The following is a 16,363-nucleotide window of genomic DNA, read 5'->3' on the forward strand; positions in this document are numbered from 1 at the left end:
GTTAAAAGAGCGAGGCTTCTCTGTCTGCATACCAGAACCTGAAGTGATCCAATGAAGCTGGCTGGTTGTAAATGGAAGATAAATACTTCACGTAATACATAATTATCCTGATATAAGTTATTCAAATTTTAAATTATTACTCTACCTCTATCAGTTTGTTGGCATGTTCACGGAAAACCTGTGCGTATTCCTTAACCTCTTTCTCATTCCCGTTCTTGGCGGCTTCAATCAGAACTAGAAGTGGCACGTTTGTCTCCAGAAAGGAATCTGAAACATGGTCCATTACAGCCTTGCGGAGCTAAGAACAGAGAACAAAACAATGTTGGCCCTTCAGTGTAAACTGCATTAATAAAAAGTTCACTTTGTCAGCAACCCTATTATTAAACACACATAATCCTTCACTTTAATGCAATTGGCATTGCTGTATGGAGACTATTCTGAAGCTAACTCCCCCAGTAAATGATTCATGTCACATAATCGTTTTAGCCTCAAAATAATAATCTTAATGGGGAAACACAGTACTTGCTTAAACAATTAGGTAGTATGAGGTAAGGCCACTGTATTGCTCACAGGCCGGATCTGGCCCACGAAACCTGGTTCTCAGCAGCCCTATCAAGTTTTAAATCAAGGCACTGCAGAAGTTCTATCAGATTTCACTTGTTGGGAAAATAATGTTTTAAAAGCTGTGAGATGTATTCCATGTATCCAAGGTTTGACGACAATGTTTTGGCCTTTTTGAGTCTGATTTGGCCCATTACCTGTGAGATGTTGGTGACTTTATAACAAAGTATGGTGACCCATGACAGGGAGTATAGAAACTGGTCACTTCTCATGTTTTAACAAGATTAAAAAGGTAAAGGGACCCGTGACCATTAGGTCCAGTCGTGGCTGACTCTGGGGTTGCGGCGCTCATCTTGCTTTATTGGCCGAGGGAGCCGGCATACAGCTTCCGGGTCATGTGGCCAGCATGACTAAGCCGCTTCTGGCGAACCAGAGCAGCGCACGGAAACGCCGTTTACCTTCCCGCCGGAGTGGTACCTATTTATGCACTTGCACTTTGACGTGCTTTCGAACTGCTAGGTTGGCAGGAGTAGGGACCGAGCAACGGGAGCTCACCCCGTCGCGGGGATTCGAACCGCTGACCTTCTGATCAGCAAGTCCTAGGCTCTGTGGTTTAACCCACAGCGCCACCCGTGTCCCTTTAACAAGATTAGATTGACACAATAGCAGTTTCGACTTTCCGTGTGGCCAAGGAAAAAGGCAAAAACAAAAATAAAACAGTCACTGCTAATGGCTCGCTTCGATGCTTTCTCTTCATAAGGAGAGAGTTCATTCTAGGAAGACAACCCTTGTAAGCGGTGGCTCGATTAGGTTGGCCTTTGCTGCTGAAGAGAAGAGGAGGAGGAGCTCGTCATGTGCCCGCCTCAAGCAAAGCTGCACCTAAGAGGATTCTGTGAAGACACTGCGACTCCCTTCTTCCAAGGCCAGCTCACTCAACTTCTAATTGAATCCAATCTTTTAGTTTTCTACTACAATGAACAGAACAGTAAAGACTGCTAGAATCAGGCTAACATGATAAATGGAATGTTATGTAGTGTAACTGTTTTCATGAACACTTTATACATATTTAATACTGTACCTGTCTACGCAAATCCCTTGTCTTTTTTGTCATTTTGTCTATTGCAGAATTTAAAGCATCGCTTCTTTCTTTGCGTCCAGCCTAAAAAATTAGAGAAAACAAACAAGCTTCATTAATGTATTGTACCCATTGCAATGGCTCTTTTCCAAAGGATTGGAACACCCTGGTTTCTCTGCTGACTTCAGTGTCAAGGGCAATGCCTCATAGATGATGGGCTAACAACACTGAAGTCCAAACAGAATGCCATGCTTTGCAAGCTCAGGTCACATGCACAAGCAAGGAGCCCCTTTATGGGACTGAATACTTACACTGGTTGATACAGACATAGGGTTGAATCAAACACTGCATGAGCAGACTTCTGCTCTCACACAATGGCACTGCTGAACACATGAAGCACTTATACATAGTTGAACCTGTCAAAAACTTAGTTCTATGATAAAATAGTTTAAATCACAGTGGGGGGTGGATTGTGGCCTTCCAGTTGCTGCTGGACTCATAATCCCGGATCATTGCCATTCTAGTTGGGGCTGATGGGATTTGGAGTTCAACCACATCTAGAGAGTCACGGGTTTATAGTGGTTTCAAATTTCTATAAATAGGGGAAGCATCCTTTCAATATTTTGGCTCTTGAAACCATCTAGTTAGGTAACCAAAGATATACTCTCTTAGAACTGCCTTTCTCCAAGACTCAGACATTGCAAAAACTTTACATTTTTGTCAAGAAGTCTATGAGTGATTGTGGCCTTCCATTTTTTCTTCCCTTTTCCCTCTTTCCCCAAATAATAATTCTTCATATCTTAACACTTGGTGTCGCTGGTTTTAGGGAAAAACTCTGGAATTTTTCATTAAAACTTTCCCCACATGCATGTTGGCTAAGCTACTCTTTGTGTTGTTAGAACTTCACAAACCTTGTGAAGTTTCCCTTGTCCTCTGGCCAGTAGGAACATAAAATCAAACTGTTTAATACTTGTAGAGATGGAGTGAAGGGAGAGGTCCTTAGCATTGGGGTTTAAAAAATCCAAAGCAGAAGCCTGAGGTGAGAACCTAACAGGATTCTTTTCTTGGGGGTGGGGGAGGCAATTTATGCTGGGGAAGCCTTCTTCCAGAGGTACAAAAAGGGAAATAACCGCCAGAGCTAATGGGTGAGACTGGCATTTCAAGCAGGCTTCGAAATGTCTGCTTACGACTGTGAGTGCAGTGCTGCCCTCTAGTGAGCATGACAACTGAAAAGCTTTCACTTAGCAACTGAGTTTGTTATATGTAAAATCATTTTAAAGTTGCAGAATATAGATAATGACAGAACAAGTCTCGAAATACTTAATACAGCATTGTTAGTTAGCATTCATTCTTACTGCCCTAGCCTATTTATTCTGGTATTTGAACAACTGATATAATTTGCTACACAACTTGAACAAAATCCCTCCAATTAACACTTCTATTTAAAAAATAAAAATAAAAGCCACAAGCTTCTTGCTTATTAGAATTGCAGGTAGTTTTTTTACCTGTACTATATCACCCACATGGCAAAATTAAATATTTATGGTCGTCTTTGCCAAACAAACCCAGACTCTTGCAATTAACATTTGCTTTGGCTAGGTAGGGGGGAAAGTAAAGTTTACTTTTCCCCAGAAAAGGCTGAAAATTGACCAGGATGCCTGCAAACATCCTCAAGATCTATTTCAAGTTTCCCTGTCAACTCTTTGTCCACCCACGTTTGCTTTTGTTCTTCAAGTTCTCATTATCACATTTGTTTCATTAGAATAGGACTCAAGTTTGCTTGTTCTCAAATAATATCCGAACTATCCAGAAGTAGAACCATTAGAGCTTTGAATGACATAATCTTAATTTTATAAAAAAAACACATTTTAAAGTAGAAAGCGATTTATTAAAGCTATTGCATTTGATTGACTCTCCTATGTGGTCTTTACCAAAACACTCTTTCTCCATTGCTAGCAAAAATAAAATAAAATAAATCCTCCTTTTAAACTAGATTTTTAATTATATAGCAATACAAATAATTTCTGACATGCTAATCCCATGCAACTCTCCCTTGGCAGATTTTTATTTTTTTTAAAATTAGCACCCTGCTCTCACACATGTAGGCAGAAGAATGCCAGCCGGACCACCATGTCACAAAAATCAGTACTGTAACTTTACTTCACAAATTCAGATATATAGCTCAGGGCTATTGTAATAAACATGTAACTTGCGAGAGAGATTCATGTAAAGTCATTCCTATTACTTGAATGCTGGATGAAAAATTCCTACAATTAGTTTTTCCTCTTAGTGGTAGTCTAATCTCACAATTCACAGTATGCACCACTGTGTCTTAAACTGCAAAGCTTCTGGAAAACCCAAACAAAAAGGAACGTCACAGGATGACGTCAGCCTATATACAGTTGTGTGGTCGCAGCACATAAGCAAATGCATTCCTGTACCGTATCCCTGAAAGCTTTTCAGCAAATGCATTCAAGCGACTACAGAAGCTTCTCTCAGCAATAAGCCACCCTTCTGCCATCAACAAGTTAAGACAAAAAAGCCATAGCAGTGGAAAGCATTTTCAATTAAGCAGCAGTACAAAAAGAACTCCCAATTCAGCACTGTTTAAGGAATTAACAGACCTACCGCTGGAAATCAAGGAAATGAATTCAAAAGGAATATGAGAAAAGAGGATGTCAAGTCATTTTTTCCCTCGGATGAGGACAGTAGAAGAAAGTAAATTATTCAAAGGTTGTCAGCGTTAGAGCCTTTTACAGACTCACTGTGTTGAGTCTAAAACTGCGACTGAATGCAACCGCCAACGTACTCAAAAGAATGGGTAAGTTTATATATTTTTGTTTGTTGTACTATGTGCAGTCAACCTTGCTTTAGAAATGCACATTTAGACAACAATAGATTTAAAAGGCACTTTTCAGCTGCCTTATCAGTAATGTCAATAATTCAGAGAGATGCTCACGAGGATTTGTTTTATATTCTTAAGACCTGAAGCATTTTAATGCATGTGATTTATCTGTAGCATTCTTTCTCCGTTTTGTTGGAAGCATACATCTGATAAAAATATCCTATTTTGTTGTTTCCCTGAATTATATTCTGCAGGCTTACATTTCAAGTGGCCATTAGGGGCTCCTATGCTGGCAGCAGTATATGCAATGAGTATTGTTTTTAAAATGCTGCCTGCCTTGGGCACGGCTTGTCCGCCAAAATGCCGTTGCGAGAAGCTGCTCTTTTACTGTGACTCTCAGGGGTTTCACTCAGTGCCAAACACCACTGACAAGGGCTGTCTAGGTTTGTCTTTGAGGCACAATGTTATTATGGAACTTGAAGGGGATCAGTTTGCAAGCTTCAGTCAACTTACTTGGCTTCATTTAGACCATAATCAAATTGATACGATAAGAGAAGATGGTTTCCAAGGACTGTATAAACTCAAGGAATTAGTTTTAAGTTCAAATAAAATCTCTTATTTGCCAAACACAACTTTTAGCCAACTGCTTAACCTGCAACATTTGGACCTCTCTTTCAATCAATTGTCTGCTTTGCATCCTGAGTTGTTCTATGGCCTTCGCAAACTGCAAACCTTGAGTTTACGTTCCAATTCCCTGAGGACTATCCCAGTCCGTCTATTTTCAGACTGCCGTAGTTTGGATTTTCTGGATTTGAGCACAAATCGCTTGCGAAGTTTGGCACGCAATGGATTTGCAGGATTAATCAAACTGAGGGAACTTCACCTAGAGCACAACCAGCTGACAAAGATTAACTTTGCTCATTTCCTACGGCTAAGCAATCTGCACATGCTCTTCTTGCAGGGGAATAAAATTAGCAACTTGACATGCGGGATGGAATGGACCTGGGGCACTTTAGAAAAGCTAGATTTGTCCGGAAATGAGATCAAAGCCATTGATATGACAGTTTTTGAAACAATGCCTAATCTTAAAGTACTCCTAATGGATAACAACAAGCTAACCACTCTGGAGTCCAAGGTTTTATATTCACTTACAGCCCTTACTACAGTGGGCCTCTCCAGCAATCCCTGGGAATGCAGCCCCAAAATATGTGCACTAGCCACATGGCTGAGTGGCTTCCAAGGTCGGTGGGAGCATTCGATACTTTGTCATAGCCCAAACCACACCCAGGGAGAGGATATTCTAGATGCAGTTTATGGTTTTCAGCTTTGTTGGAATTTATCAACTGTTGTTACATCCATTGCTACAAGTTACAGAGCTCCAACTACTGAATATACAAAAAGGATAAGCTCCTCAAATTTCCATGTGGGAGACAAAGAAATTTCAACTACGACAGGCATACCCATTACTACAGAAGAGCAGTTGCCTGAGCCGAACAATGCCATCTTCAGCCAGCAGGTAATTACAGGAACAATGGCTTTATTATTTTCTTTCTTTTTTATCATTTTTGTAGTGTTCATCTCCAGGAAGTGCTGCCCTCCCACATTAAGAAAAATTAGGCAGTGCTCAATGATTCAAAACCACAGGCAACTACGATCTCAAACACGGCTACATATGTCAAACATGTCAGACCAAGGACCATATAATGAATATGAAGCCAGCCATGAAGGACCTTTCATCATCATTAATGGTTATGGACAGTGCAAGTGTCAGCAACTACCCTATAAAGAATGTGAAGTATAATATATACAGGTAATCAAAAAAAATAAATTAAAAAAAATCAGATGAACTTATTTTAAATTGCAGGGATCCTACACATATTTTTGATTTTTTTACAAATGTTGAGAAAGCTTGGATTTTTTCTAGGCTACTTGTTTTGAGTGATGCAGTATCTAAGGGTGGCTTTTTTAAACCCATAGTATTTTCTGTGTTAAAGCAGCAATGTTTGCATTCAATTTGCACTCCTGATGTTTGGAAGTCTAAATATGCTCAACCCAAAATATGTAAACTGCTTCATGTTATGTAATTATACGTGTAAATTTTTACTCTCAAGCCTCCAGATTTGATTTAGAAGAATAGTCTGGATGAAAAGATGTTAGGTATATATTTACAGGACCCAGTGAAGGGAGGACATTTTACCAATTGAAGCATTGTAGCTATGATCCCCAACATTTCAGCTGGCTCGGTTTTCTTTTGAAGTAGAGATTTAATGGAATTTTCTTCATAAAAAAAAACCTGGTTCTTGGGACTTATGATCTACAGTGGAAAGGTGCAAAAGAGGGGATTTTCCAGTGTACTGAAGCATGGAAAAAGATTATTATTTTCTTAACTCCATACTGAGAGTTCAGCTTATCTAAATGTGTTCCAGATTCAGAATATAGCTGTTGACAGTTCTGAATAAACCAGGATTACATCCCCATTACTTTGAAATATCAACCGTCTACAGGCAATCAGTAGCATGCAGTTTGGTCTTCAAAGTATTAGATACACTTCAACTTTTATTAAATCTGTCTTGACTTTTAATGGGACACATTTCAGACTAAGAATCAATATATACTTTACACAAATGAAAACTGAGATGGTTGTTTTTTTAAAGCATACACAGAAAATTATTCCTTTCATCTCCAGCTGTTTGTCTAGACCAGAAAACTATTTTATGCACCAACTACTGGTTTCTCTGGAGGCCAAATTAGTCCTTGCAGTACAGCTTTCATCTACCATTGTAACAATCCAATCCAGTAAGATTTATGCTCAAATCCTGGTCTGGTTTATTCAGAAGTGAGACTTACTTCCAGATAAATATATTGGGAGGCGTAAGAACATTTTAATGTAGGATATCAGAGATGGTTTACTAAAAAAAGCAATGCTAGGAACACTATTTTGCTGAACAGAACGTTTAGAAATATTTAAAGCAGTACAAAACTACTCTGAACAAAACTGATTTCTGGATAACAATACAGTTTCCAGATTGGGTTATGGAATTGAATATTACTGTGCATCTACGTAGACAGAAGTCCATTGGAGAGGAGAATTTAATACAACTGTTCAAAAATCATGAACACATAACCAAAGCTATAAAGTTAGAAGGAAATGTACATATGTAGATCTAACATATCATGCCACGTTCAGCTGCAACAGTATTTACAAGTACATGCAGAGGGAAAAGAAACATTGGTGCTTGGATTTCTTAAATCAGTATATAGTATTGTGTGTTGTACTATGCTGCAAAGTTTTCAACCTAACCATTGGCTCAAAAATCCATTTTTATATGCGTAATATCTCTTAGTGAAGTACTTGGATAAATATATTTCAATGCTTTAACATAAAAGTGAGTAGTCTGGAGATGCAAGACTTTAAAGCCACCGAGTCAAAGTCCACTACCCATGAGCTTAAGCTTTTCATATTGGACTCGATTTTAACTTAATAGGAGGGTTCCTATTTTTCTAGTTCTATTAAGCCACTGACTGTTTACTACTAGAGTGAAAATGGATGGACAGATGGAAGGATATCTGCAAATATCTCATGTAGTAAGCCATTATTTTAGCCATATACGGTGTATTCTATGCATCTGGGTAAAGGGAATTTCTCTCTGCATTTAAACACTGCAGCCACCAAGAATCTATTCAGCTTCATTGAGATTAGTGTTCTATATACCAAACTCTTGCAAATTGTCAGCCTCTTCTCCCAGCTCCCACTCCATATGGAGACACAGATAATTTCATGTCTTGCCAAGAATCAGCTGTGCATAACTCTACAAGTGTGTTAGGAAGGTGGACATAGGTGGGTACCTGGCAATGAAAGATAAATGCTTAAGAGCAGAAGCCGGTCCCTTCCTTAACAGGTAGCAAACAAGGCTTTTCTTTCAAAAATGTCTGCAGTTCCTCACTATGCTGAGTAGCAATGCACTAACTCTGTAGAATTTAGTATAAAGTGGGAAATATAAATTCCAGTAGTTTTTCCACAGAACCATTTACATGCCCAAGATCATTACCACTACAAACCCTTTTTGCTTCCTATAGCATATTTCCAATTGAAAATAGCCCAACATTATCCCAGTTAATTACTTAAAAATTATGTAGGAGCTGGGAAACAGGCTGGACTTATTTAGCCAACATTTCTAGTTCCCAACAACCCCTGCCCTCCTGCGTACTTTCTATGGCTTATGCTGGGCTTTTGCAAGAGACGCCAGTAGAATTCTACTGCTGCCATTATCTCCTCCAAATGTGTGGTAGGAAAGGGATATTCTGCAGCAAGTGAGTATGTGGAACTGCTGATATAGTCTGATCTGCGTTTACTTTTCCCTTCAAGGAAATTCTCTATTCCTCCCTGCCATGTTAACCCACCTATCTATCCTTTCACTTTGAGCTGGTATTTGTAGACACCTAAGCAAGGACAGTCCAATGTTATTTCCATACTCAAGCAGGTTTGGATTACAAAGATATGACATGTCTTGCAGATACTTCCATTGCCACAATGAACACTTGTCTTTATAGTGACCTTTGGCTGCTTTAACCAAAAGCTATGTGGGCTACTAAGTTTGAACTTGCAATCACTCAAAGCACAGTAAGAGGAATCATATGGCTTACGTGATGATTCACTGGCATCCATAAAAATAGACCAGTCTTTCAAACAACACTGAGCTGTACACAGCAAGCCCGCCCACTAGTTATGTTCGCTATATTTCTAAATTCTATTTTGCTTTGTCTATCTAGGAAAGAGGGTATTTTATTGAGTGCAAACTGGCTGCTACTACAGTCACATTCAGTCTTGTATAAGGCAAAGATGTCAGGAGTATTATTTTAACCAACAGAACATACAGTATGAGTATCATTTCAAACCTGCAAAATCACACTGACAATAGCATCTACAAAGGATGTACATGTATGAAATGCCAACAGACTGAATTCAAACACAAAAATTTTCAGGTTTCTACAATTTGGCCAATATACATCAAATATCAAATAAGTGAAAGGAGAGTGTTTCATGCATTATTATTTATTAAATTTATATACCGCCCTTCATTACAGGGCAATTCACAACATAAAAATACAAAATTAGAACACAAAATACATAACAAGAACAAAAACAAACACAAACATGTGTAAAAGACCATAGAATGTTAATCAGACAAAGGCCTGGTTATAGAGAAAAGTTTTCGCCTGGCGCCTAAACCCATGCAGCGAAGGTGCCAGGTGGCCTTTTATCATTAAATAAATCACTAAATTTATTCAGGAGGAGTAATATTTATGTTTTCTCTTAGCTTACAAAAGGTCAGGCACCTTTAATTCACTAGTATGAGATTAATATCCTGCCTCTCCCTTTGGCCACTTCCCTTTATTTCTGCCTCCCTCAAAAGTTAAAGAATGAAAAAAGTAGGGATTTATAACCATATGTATATATATATACCAAATCTGTGCAAGGCATAACATTAATTCTTCCCAGAAAAATATGTTCTTTTGGCAATAAGAAATATAAAGCAAAAGAATACCAACATCAAAGCAGAACACTGTTTACAGTGAAAATGGATAGAAGCTGCATCGTAAACATGAATCATGGAGATATGCACATGTGAATCAACCTCAAGACTAGCATAATGCACTGTGTCATGCAGCTGTAGTTCTCCCCCAACCTTCATACACTATGTGTTTTCATCAGTGACGGTTTCTACACATGCTTGAAGTTTTCTCTTATTTGCTAATATCAGAATGCTTTCCTTCATGTCTTCTACAGCTACACTTACAGAGCCTTAGAAGGGGAGGGGTCAAAACAAGCAGAGCCACATCTTATTTGTGGAACTGCCACTGCCCAACAAATCCCTCAGTATATGAATTACTGCCATTACGGGCCATTAAGGTCCTTGCAAGCAAGCTTCAGAATTACAATTTATTGCATGTGGGAAGAACATGGTGGCGAGGTTATATCATGTTGGGTGCCACAATCTTCTGCACTCCAAGATCAGATACATGGGAGTTTGCTTCACAATCATTATCTTCCTTCAACTGATAGCAACATTAAATACGTTGGAATCATTTTTAATATTCAAGTAGTTACTTGATTTGTGTGTGATACACACAAACACACTCACTCTACAGGGGTATAAAAGTTTAGATTACACCATTGCCCAACATAAATGCAGGTCATGTCACCTAAGAGAACAAGGTGGTAGCTACATCCATGATGCAAACTTCAGAAGTCTCTCCAATACTTCTAGTCCATCATTTCTCTCATTACTATTTTCCCCCCTGGAACTTTTCATCTAATTCTGAAATCAAATATTAACAGACATTCCAAATGACTTGTGCCAATAATGTTCCAAGATGCATTTTCTGGTGGAGGATAAAGGTTCATAATGCAGTAATTGCAGTGTACAAAAAACATTAAAATTGTGTATACTGTAAAAATAGAAGTTGCCTCTTTATTGATGCCATTTCAAGATGAAAAATACTGGTAATGCAATCTATTTGGTGACAAAATGTAACCTCGGCAGTCTTCAGGACCAGCTATAAATTAACTGCTCCTGCAATATAGGCTGTCTAGAAAGGCTCCGAGTATGGTACCTTCCATTACACACCAGTGAAATGCTACTGTTAGCTACATTAGCATAGACCAGTCCCTGCTGTCAGAGTTCATAGGAGTTGTAGTCTGACAACTTATGGAGGGCAGAACTTTGGCCACTGCGAACTTTCTGGATCCTCAAGTGAATTGTTATTATTAATAATAATTTATTAAATTTCTAGACTGCCCTTCATCTGAGGATCACAGAATGGTTTACAATATAAAAATACAATTCATCACATAGTAATAAACAAAATGAATGTAACCAACAGCTGAACAACAAACAATGGAAGAAAATCCTACATGGAAGAAGCAGTGAAAAGCAGCAATTACTGAATCAGGGAGGCGGGTGGAGAGATTAAAAAATGGGAAACACTTTGGGTTAATAGTTTGATATTAAAGACCTGAAGAACCTAACAAGCATGAAATAGCCTGGGACCAGCTGGATTTAAATCCTTTTATTTTCAAGACACAGATTTGAGTTTGCCCAGCTTTCCAAATGAGTTTAGAATGGCACCCTAAAGTGACTCATGAACAAGACAGTGCCACACAAAGTAGTAACCCCCCCCCCAAATATTTGGAAAAGAACTGTGTGTTTATTCTGATGTGTATAAACTGGTTGTTTCCTAGCTGTTCAACAAACATGACCTAGACTGGCTGTGATTGCTAAAGCTCAGCCAACTTGACTGCACTGGCTTCTATTTTAAAGTTATAATTTGGGAACCCAATGAATGGGTTTTTGTGAATCTGTCACTATGTCAAAAAAAATTCTCTTCTTCTCTATCTGCCTAGCTAGGATTACCTGTTCACCTTTAAGTTTCGCAATATGCTCACAGGCAGAAGTCTTCAAAATTTCAGACACTGAATCTGCTTTAAGCCCAAATATGCATTTGGGAACCTACTTCATCTTTTTATCATATATGTATGAATTGTGATTGTACTGCTGTTGTGATCTTATCCTGAACCAAATAATGAATCCTGACCTTACAGTTGAAAACTAACATTTTTAATGGATGTTCAGAATTCTATGTCAGACTACTGTCTGAGAGGTAAAGATTAAATACTCTTCCTGCAACCATTAAATTGAACTAGCATGGACAATGCGAATGTCGTTTTGATTTGCAAGGGTACAGCTGGCAGTCCATTTGATAAGGATAGGATTGCCCAGTAGGATAGTCATGCCATACTAAAAGCATTTGTTGTGCTCACCATCAGTAACCTCCTTCCCAATCTTGTGTAAGACAAGAGGACTGGGAAAGGGGGGCTGAGTCTGCATTTCCTAATTTACGGAAACACATGTGGCATGAGCAAGGTACTAAGGTAACCCAGTCAGATGGTGGAATACTATTATTTATTTATTTTTATGCGGCTCTAGATTGGGGTTGTGAAGAGAGGAAAACAGCTGCAATGAGTATTATTTTGTAATGGCATAGCAAACTACAGAATTTTGTTTTTCTTTAGCACCTATGTCTCACTCGCAAACACACTGCTGATTTAGTGCCTAAATGTCGTTACGTTAACCTTCATATGCACTTCAAGTCAGTTAAAATAGTGTTTCTTACTATGATGCTGAAGTTGGGGTGGTTTTTTCTGTTTGTTTTTTTAAAAAACAATTCTGCCTTGATTTCAAAGTTAAGATTATAATGTTCTAATATAAGCAGAAGCACTGTGAAACGAAGCATTACCTGGTAAATTAGCTCTTCAGCAATTTATCTTCCCTCAACATACAAAAGAATGGCATAGAGGACTTCATGAAGTGGACACATGGTCCAGGACCTGAACAACTGCAGCTAGCTCTATACATCTAACAAAAGTTTGGATTTGTGCTCAAGTACTCCCTTTTCCATGCTTTATTGCAAGCCTGGTTTGAAACTTCTGAGTTCTAAAGTAGTTTTTATATGGTACTGGGGATTGCAAGTCAAAGAAAAACAAGCCAAATTCCATTGGATATATCCAAAGCCTCGGATATACTTAAATGTAACTCTCTAGATTCTGATCACCATTCTGCTCATGTTGCGTTGATACAGATGCCTAATTGTGTTTTAGATTAAACCACTTTGGTTTCTGCTTTCTTATGAAGGAAATGAATTGTCTCAACACAAACGCCATCAGTTGTCCAATATGCAAGCCAAGTGACACCATAAGATTACTTTCTGCCAAGTGCTTTTCACGGAGAGTTCATCTTCAGATTTCTCATGGATCCAAATAATTTTACTTAATTACACAAGTTTCATTCACACTACTCGCAAAGACTGGTTCACGCTTCTCCGATGTGTGCAACTGCAAACATGTGTGTTGCCCAAACCCAGAAATGTCCCAAAAAGGGACGGATTGGGGCAGCCTTAAGTGGGCTCCAGTGACACACGTAGGGGTCCAGAATAACCCCTGTGCAAATCGGTTGCTGCCTCTACTATCTTGTGCTTATATTTAGGTGAAGTTTTATGGATATAACCTGTTGCAAATAGTGCTAATGATCTGAAAGCTTTGCTCACTGGGGATGTTATTGCATGAGGTGAACCAGTAAAGCTATGTTCCCATGAAATAAGATCTACTTCTATTTGCTGTGATCTGGATGGGGGGGGGGAGAGGGTCATAGAAGTAGTGGCACCTCCTGGAATGCTGCCTGAAGTCCAATTTTGGGAGAAGGTTTCTGGGGCATATAAGGGCATCAAAAAAATTAAAGATGAAAAAGCGTCCCTACCACTGCAATTGATTCCTACACTCTACTTCCGGTTTTTAAAATCTAGCTGCTGATCCATAAATAGGTCAATTTACTGACACCATGAATGTGCATTTCATAGAATAACTATTCTTCACTAAAAGCTTCTAATAGAAGTTGGGCAACATCCAGTATTATGCAAGGGGACACCTTTATTTTACAGCTCCCTTCCCACAAATTGTAAAGTATCCTCCTCCCTGCCCCTCACAGCTAATACTGGGGGCTTACAGGGGGAGAAGGAATCTGTTATGCCAACAGTATCTTTCAGTTGTGGACAGCTATTGTTAGATTTCACCCCAGGTATACTGCTTGACAATCATCTTCAATAAGTTTATTGACCAGCTCAATAAACTTAAATGTTATAGAATTAAGATTTCCTTGAATCACAGAATTGGAAAGGGACCCTTAACAGCCCAGACATGGCCAAACTTGGCCCTCCAGCTGTTTTGGGACTACAATTCCCATCATCCCTGACCACTGGTCCTGTTAGCTAGGGATGATGGGAGTTGTAGCCCCAAAAATAGCTGGCGGGCCAAGTCTAGACCAACCCCTCCAATGGAATCTCAATAATCCTAACTTGAGCCTTTAAAACAGTGCCACTCAGCACAAAATCCTCCAATTCTTCCCCTGCTTATAATATACTTGCCTTTAATCTTCCCACTACTACCACCTTCTTTTTATTCCTTCTTTGCACCCCACCCAAGCACAGCCATAGATAGCTCTTTAATGATGCCTTATTGCTACTCCCCTTAACACTTTACTTAGGAAGGAATAAACAGTACAATGACCATTCAAAGATTACTAACTGCTGAAGCAAAAGAAGCCTTTGGAGCAGGCATGGCCAAACTTGGCCCTCCAGCTGTTTTGGGACTACAATTCCCATCATCCCTGACCACTGGTCCTGTTAGCTAGGGATGATGGGAGTTGTAGTCCCAAAACAGCCGGAGGGCCAAGTTTGGTCATGCCTGCAGTTTAGAGCAAACATCTGACACTCATGGATTGCAACACAATTTGAGCAGCAGTTTACCAAATTCCCTCTGCCCTGTTTTGTAAATGAGGTCAAATTAATTTAGAGCCATTTTATGCACACATTCGAAGCTACATCTATAATTACTATTCAGTCTCGTAGGCATTTGACAACTCCCCCCTCCAATAATTTATTTGTTGGCAGTGACCATCAGTTCTCAAATTTTATTTCAAACATAGTTATTTCCATACGCTTAAAAATCATCATGCATCCTGTGTTGTTATACATCAAGTCAATTTACAGTAAGAATTGTAAATGTCATAAAAGTATTTCAGACACTCAATTCTCCCAATAAAGCAAACAAGAGATGCTCGTTAACCTAGTTGTTCTCAAACTGCAGTCTTAATTGATTTAGTCTGTACTCATGGGTGTGGGTGAGAGATAAATGAAAATCCAGAAATGAGTGAAACTTGCAACAGGAAGACCAAGCAGCAGATAGTTGACACTGCAGCCACCCAAACTGCACATGCCTTTTGTTCCTTCATTCTTAGACAAATCTTTTTTTTACTTCCTACATTTGTAATTAGTGTTGACACCAAATTTGCTGAAGGAAACTCTCCTCACAAACTCTTTACAAATTTTAACAAGTTTACTACAAATATTGTAAGGATATACAAATATACATTTGATGGAAGATTGAACATTTTCAGTCTGAAAGTATATGACAGGTACCAGCAGTAGGCTTGACAGTTATCACTGTGAAATGCAGTTAAGTCTTATGTGGACTTGAAGCAAGGATTTTTATTTTGCTGTCAAAAACCCATCCTAAATTCAAATGCTTAAATGTTGGATGTCAGAACTGAATTGTTTCAGTTCTATTGCCATCTTTTAAATCTCTTTATAGTATGTGGAATGAACACAAATGTATCTTATGCAAACAGATGTCACTGATGCTATATTTGCAGCATCGACACCATCTTAAGCTATGTCGTCATTTATTAAAAGACCACATCACTTTAGTCACTTTAACCCTCAACATGCACTCATATGGTTGTATTTGTCAATATCTGCTGCATATGTTAACAAAATCTCCTGGAACACTTAAAGCATTGAGTGTTTCTTCAGTGCATCTCTAGAGCTGCACTTGTCTCAAGACCTGACCAAACAGTGGTTTTTGTTCACAATGCAAGTTGTGTAGCATGTGGGAAGGTCACTGAAATAGTCCACACATTGGAATGAAAATACATCCTGTACAAAAAATACTTTATTATTGCTGCACCATATGTTTCAGAGGAGCAGCTGCACCGTTTTAAATAAATAATTGTAGCATGAGCTTTTGTAGACAAGAGCCTACTTCTTCAAAAGTACTATATACTGCTGATATTCCCCAGCAAGACTCTTGCTATATTTAAGATCCATTTCATACACAACAGTAATTGCACAATGTAAGGCCATAACACATCTATTTAGGGCTGCAGGAAGCTGGAGCTACAGAATACTCAACATCCAGCTTTTCCATCCAACCCTCATTTCAATTCAATAGATACGGAGTAATTTAGAAGTTAGGGAAAAGTTATACCAAC

General features: G+C 38.8%; 2 protein-coding genes across 6 annotated transcripts in view; one reads left to right on the top strand and one right to left on the bottom strand.

Moving 5' to 3' along the window:
- Positions 1–16,363, bottom strand: part of CTNNA1 (catenin alpha 1) — a 69,231-nt gene that overhangs the window by 32,720 nt on the left and 20,148 nt on the right. For all 5 annotated transcript variants that reach the window (XM_083606436.1, XM_083606437.1, XM_083606434.1 and 2 more), the window contains exons 8-9: positions 1,640–1,720; positions 146–298 (exon numbers count right to left, since the gene is read on the bottom strand). In XM_083606436.1, coding sequence (XP_083462562.1) covers positions 146–298; positions 1,640–1,720 — 234 coding nt within the window. The remainder of the gene's footprint in view (positions 1–145; positions 299–1,639; positions 1,721–16,363) is intronic.
- On the top strand, positions 1,714–15,756 carry LRRTM2 (leucine rich repeat transmembrane neuronal 2). Its single transcript, XM_083606573.1, has 2 exons — positions 1,714–4,457; positions 4,736–15,756. The coding sequence occupies exons 1-2, from the start codon at positions 4,454–4,456 to the stop codon at positions 6,280–6,282; spliced, it is 1,551 nt and encodes a 516-aa protein (XP_083462699.1). The 5' UTR covers positions 1,714–4,453; the 3' UTR covers positions 6,283–15,756.

Source organism: Podarcis filfolensis (assembly GCF_964270895.1).
Source record: "Podarcis filfolensis genome assembly, chromosome: 3".
NCBI lineage: Eukaryota > Metazoa > Chordata > Lepidosauria > Squamata > Lacertidae > Podarcis > Podarcis filfolensis.